The sequence below is a fragment of the Rattus norvegicus genome, chromosome X (assembly GCF_021556685.1).
Source record: "Rattus norvegicus strain SHRSP/BbbUtx chromosome X, alternate assembly SHRSP_T2T, whole genome shotgun sequence".
Lineage (NCBI taxonomy): Eukaryota > Metazoa > Chordata > Mammalia > Rodentia > Muridae > Rattus > Rattus norvegicus.
In genome coordinates this window covers 7,344,369-7,350,368 of record NC_141554.1, presented here as the reverse complement: position 1 = coordinate 7,350,368, position 6,000 = coordinate 7,344,369, and the positions used below count along the sequence as shown (strand labels likewise).

Here is a 6,000-nt window from a genome sequence, read left to right as displayed (position 1 = left end):
GAAATCAGTTTGAAGATTTCTCAGAAAACTGGACTTTGCTATACCACTTGTGGGCATATACTCAAAAGATGCTCCAACATACAACAAAGACACATGCTCCACTATGTTCATAGCAGCCTTATTTATAATAGCCAGAAGGTGGAAAGAACCCAGATGCCCTTTAACAGAGGGATGGATACAGAAAATGTGGTACACAATGGAATACTACTCAGCTATCAAAAACAATGACTTCATGAAATTCATAGGCAAATGGATGGAACTAGACAACATCATCCTGAGTGAGGTAATCCAATCACAGAAAACCACACATGGTATGTGCTCACTGATAAGTGGATATTAGCCCAAAAGCTTGAATTACCCAAGATAAAATCCACAGACCACATGAAGCTCAAGAAGAAGGATGACCAAAATGTGAATGCTTCCACTCCTTCTTAAAAGGGATAACAAAAATTTCCATAGGAGGGGATAGGGAGGCAAAGTTTGGACCAGAGACTGAAGGAAGGGCCATTCAGTGCCTGCACCACACATGCTCCATAAATATACAGCCACCAAAACTTGATAAGATTGATGACGCTAAAAAATGCATGTGGTAAGGGACCGGATATAGATCTCTCCTTAGAGACACATCCAGAGCATGTCAAATAGAGACAAATGCTAGCAGCAAACCATTGAACTGAGAACAGGACCCCTGTTGGAGGAATTAGTAAAAGGATTGAAAGGTGAAGGGACTTGCAACCCCATAAGAACAACAATGCCAATCAGCCCGAGCTCCCAGGGACTAAACCACTACCCAAAGATTATACATGGACTGACCCATGGCTCCAGCTGCATATGTAGCAGAGGATGGCCTTGTTGGGCAACTAATGAAAGAGAAGCCATTGGTTCTGCCAAAGTTGGAAGCCCAGTGTAAGGGAATGTCAGGAGAAGTTGGGGAGAGGTTGGATGTGGTGGGGGAACAGCCTTATAGAAGTGGAGGGGCCTTATGGACTGGAAACCAGGAAGGCAATAACATTTGAAATATAAATAAAAATATCCAATAAAAAGGTTGTCTAGAAAGGCAAAAACCGAGTCAATTCTAATTCATCTGTTTTGATAAGTATACAACCAGCTGACCTCCAGTTTTCACAGTTTTGTATTGCCTATTAGTGCTAGACAAGAATACATGTCACCTGCAGAAGAGTGTTATTTGTAGGATGTTACTCTACCTCCTGTTGAATTGGTATTTTATAATTCTTGTAAAAATGCAGCAATTCAAAATCATTTTAAGACTTGAAAATATTTAAATGGATTTTAATAAAGTAACTTCCCACGGGTGTAATTGTGCATTCTAAATATGAAATATATTCTAGTTTTTGTTATTTTAGGCTTATGTAATATGGCATTTCCCACCTGTCTCACTGTGTACCCTAAATTGGAAATATGTTCAAGATTTTGTTATTTTAGACATATGTAATATGGTCCCAGGTGACCCCAGATTCACTTAAGGATTGGGAAAAATGTCTACATATCTTAGGAATTGATTGAATATTTTTGTTTCTCTGGTCGCCTAGTAATAACCCACTGAATTTGCTCACTGAAAATAAATTAAACTCTATTGCACTTACATACATTAATTCTTATGAATTTTGTATCTAGATTGACAATTAAAAGAATAAAATACAATTTTAAAGATTTATTTTTCAAACTGGTAGTACAACTTTCCAAAGGTATGAAAGAATACAAAGTTGTCTCCAAGTTTCATCTCCCTAGTCACCTACTGCCCTATTTCCTTTTGTAAAGTAGTAATAGTAATCACATTTTTATATTCCTTTCCAGAAACAGCTTATACATACAATCCATTCTGTACTTACAATTTTCCCCTTTTTATATACAAAGAGTAAAACATAATACTCACTTTGCTGTGCCTTGCTTTTCCTATCTAATGATGTAACTTGGAGATCACCTTAAATCACTAGTGATATCCATGTTTTGTTCCTTTTTGTCTCTGAGGAGTCTGCTGTAAGAACGTTATCAGTTTCAGGAGGCAGAATCCATGTGATGCAATTTCAATAGCTTCTAATCTTTAGTTTTCAAACAATACATCAACAAATACCTCTTTGTTTTGAGTATTTTACAAACATACCAGTATATGTATTTCTAGAAGTGGAAATGTATTTGTGGTTTTGATTACTTTTAAATGCTTTTATTTTGATGAGAAAAGTCATTTCTGGACTTGCTATTTTCCAAAAGTTCTTGTGAGGAACATACCATGATATCAGTTTTTTAAACAACTGAGACACCCCTTAACATATGTTAGTTCTTTCAGACTTTACTTTCTCTAAATCAGTAAACAAGGCCCAATCTCCCTCACCTCCAGCTGTTCCTCAAATCTGTCAGATTACTTTCTGTAAATGCAAGGTTTTTCTGCTCGTTTCTCCCCAGACCTCACATGATCTTTGTCATAGCTGTCTGTGGTCATGCACCTTAGAGTACAACTGAACCCTCAACAGAGCCCTTAACACTGCTGCCTCACTTCTGAAGCCCTTAAATCTCCTGCACTGGTGCTCGATTGCCGCTTCCTCTGGTAGCCCTATGATTCCAGTGGTTTCAAAGAAATTACACATCTAATTCTTTTTCAATTTGCATTAGGGTGAAAAAGATGAAAGGAAATGGTCTTTATCCCAATGATTAGGCTAGAATCCAAGTCATAGTTTTTAAACATTAAATGAATAGATTTTCCTTTGGAATGTATGAAAGACACTACTGCATAGTGGGCTTTGACTTGTGAGTGTGGCCTCTTCCATGGGCTTTCTTTCCTGTATGGGTCCTCTGATGTACAATAAGGTTGGATTTCTGGGTAAAGGCTTTCCCACATTCTGTACACTTATAGGGCTTCTCTCCAGTGTGAGTTCTTTGATGTACAGTGAATGTTGATTTTTCCCTGAATGCTTTGCCACATTCTGTGCATTCATAGGGCTTTTCTCCTGTGTGTGTTCTCTGATGGATAATGAGCTGTGACTTCTGGCTGAAAGCTTTCCAGCACACAAGGCATTCATAGGGTTTCTCTCCTGTGTGGATCCTCTGATGGATAATGAGTTTTGACTTTTCTCGAAAGGCCTTTCCACATTCATTACATTTGTAAGGTTTTTCTTCTGTATGGGTTCTTTGATGTATAATGAGATAGGACTTCTGGGAAAATGCCTTCTCACATTCATTGCATTCATAGGGCTTCTCACCAGTGTGGCCTCGTTGATGTAGCATGAGGTAGGATTTCTGAGAGAAGGCTTTTTCACATTCATTACACTCAAATGGTTTCTCTCCTGAATGAGTTCTTTGATGCACACCCAGATTTGATTTTTGGGTGAAAGTTTTCCCACATACATCACATTCATAGGGCTTCTCACCAGTGTGAGTTCTTTGGTGCACAATGAGGGTTGATTTCTCATTGAAAGACTTCCCACATTCAATACACTTATGAGGTTTCTCTCCAGTGTGAGTTCTCTGATGTATAACAAGGGTTGACTTATCACTGAATGTTTTCTTACACTCATTACATTCATGAGGCTTCTTTCCTGTGTGAGTACTATGGTGTATAATTAGGTCAAGTTTCTGTATGAAAGATTCCCCACACTTGGTACACTCATAGGTTTTTTCTCCTGTGTGGGTTTTTTGATGGACAATGAGGTTTGATTTCTGTGTAAAGGCTTTCCCACATTCATTACATTCATAAGGCTTCTCTCCTGTATGAGTTCTATAATGTATGATGACAGTTGACTTTTCTCTAAAGGCTTTGCCACATTCTGGACATGCAAAGGGTCTTTCTCCTGTATGAGTTCTGAGGTGTATAATGAGCTGAGACTTTTGGCTAAAGGCTTTTCCACACTCAGAACATTCAAATGGTTTTTCTCCTGTATGAGTTCTCCAATGGACAATGAGATGTGACTTTTTGCTGAAGGTTTTCTGACATGCAGTACATTCAAAAGGCCTCTCTCCATTTTTAATTCGTTGATGAAGGCTAAGGCCTTTCTTTTGCCTGAGGGTTTTTTCATATTCTTTATATCCATAGGGTTTCATCATGAAATTAGGATTTGCATATTCTGTATGGAAGAAAAATTTTGCACACCCAGTATCATGTTTATTTTCTGTAGAGCTTCTAGTAAGTAAGTTGAAATTGTCTACCATGTTATTTCCAAATGATTCAAATTGATGGGATCTTTGCATTGGAACAACAAGACTTGTGCTCACATGAAATGCATTTCCAAATTCAGTATGGTTCTGGCCACTCTTGGTAATTATTTTGTCATTAGGGAATCCAACTTGCATCAACAGATACTTATCTTGTTTATCTTGATGTTGCCTCTCAAATTGTTCATTAACTTGGCAGACTTCTAGAAAAAAATGCAATAAATTATGTTTATACTTTGTCAGTATGGAGAATAGAACTGCTGTGACCTCAACTGTTATTGCCATATTACTACTAACCACCAGAGATGCAGATCTAGCAGATCCTAGGTAGTGTTTGGCTCTTTCTAAGTGATGTGAGCCAGATGAGGTAATCGCATCATTTTATCAGAGTGGCAAGGGAGAGATAGGAACTTTTAGTATACACTCATGTTCTGCCAGTTTTATGACCAAGTTCTTAGTTAAAAGAACTTTTTTTTGACACAGGGTCTCACTATGTAGACCTGGCTGGCCTGGAATTTGTTACATAGAGTAGGCTAACTGATAGAGATCCATCTGCCTTAGCCTCCTGAGTGCATGTGTAGGAATGCTGATTCCTGTCTTAGCTATATGAACTTCTGACTACACATGATTTATATAGTATTTCCCTCTAGGGAAAAATGTAGCGCTGTGCTTCCTAAACTCAATATTAATAATCCAGGATCCACATGACAGAAAATCTATAATAATGAGCTCAACAAAATCAAAATTTACTCAATCTGCATTCACAAGTGTATCTCCTTAACACATATACAGCTTTTCAACACCACTGTTTCTGCTGTCTACTTTATTTCCCTTACAAACTGTGCATAGTTTAACTCAATGACTTTTATGATATTTCATTATCTATATTACCCTCCCTTCTTTTATATTTTGCTATATTCCAAATCTATATGACTTTTAAAAGGCAGTTGTATCATTTTACAAAAAGCTTATTCTGACCTTCCTATATACTTTAAATTTTGATTAACATCTAATGTGCTTAATGTTAATAATCTGTACTACTTACTTAGACAATTAAACTACAAACTTGTCTTTAATTTCATATTTCATTCTCTATAAAATATTTCATATTTTAACAACTCTAAATCCAAATATAGCTTAAAATCAATGCTGCCAATATGCCATAACTTAATTAGTGGCAATATTTGGTGGCACAACTTAAAATAAATGGTGTCTTGAATCTAACCAAATACAACTCTATTATGCACATAAATATAAATTGTTTTTTTAGTTTACTTAAATATGAATTATTTTTTAGTTTACTTAAATATTTTAGATTTAATCATTTTATGTATATAAGGTGTTTTGCTTGCATGTATGTTGCCTGGTACCCATAGATGTCAGAATAGGGAGCCATACCCCTGGAACTAGGATGGTTGTGAAGTACCATGTCAATGTTGAGAACTGAACCCAGGTCTTTTACAAGAGCAATACAAGCACTCTTTTTTTTTTTTTGGTTCTTTTTTTCGGAGGTGGGGACCGAACCCAGCGCCTTGCGCTTCCTAGGTAAGCGCTCTACCACTGAGCTAAATCCCCAGCCCCACAAGCACTCTTAACCATTGAACTACCTCTAAAGTCTCTGTAATTTCTAAGATTGTATTATGAAAATCTTCAAGCATAGAGAAAAGATGAGACAAGTAGACTACAACTACTACTCAAGTTTCTAATTGGATTTCATAGCGTAGGATTTACTATAGTAGCGATGAATTTTAAAATAGGTCCTATGGTTGTGGTTTCCCTTTCTGTGACTTCCTTTCTCTAGATAGAAAAGCACGAGTTCTTAGCAAGAGATGAACA

The 6,000-nt window shown here is 36.9% G+C and overlaps 1 protein-coding gene across 43 annotated transcripts in view; it reads right to left on the bottom strand.

Moving 5' to 3' along the window:
- Nucleotides 1-1,657: 1,657 nt before the first annotated feature.
- Nucleotides 1,658-6,000, bottom strand: part of Zfp182 (zinc finger protein 182) — a 74,009-nt gene continuing 69,666 nt past the window's right edge. For all 43 annotated transcript variants that reach the window (NM_001401241.1, NM_001401240.1, XM_087598852.1 and 40 more), the window contains 1 exon segment: nucleotides 1,658-4,367. In NM_001401241.1, coding sequence (NP_001388170.1) covers nucleotides 2,740-4,367 — 1,628 coding nt within the window. In that variant the 3' untranslated portion in view covers nucleotides 1,658-2,739.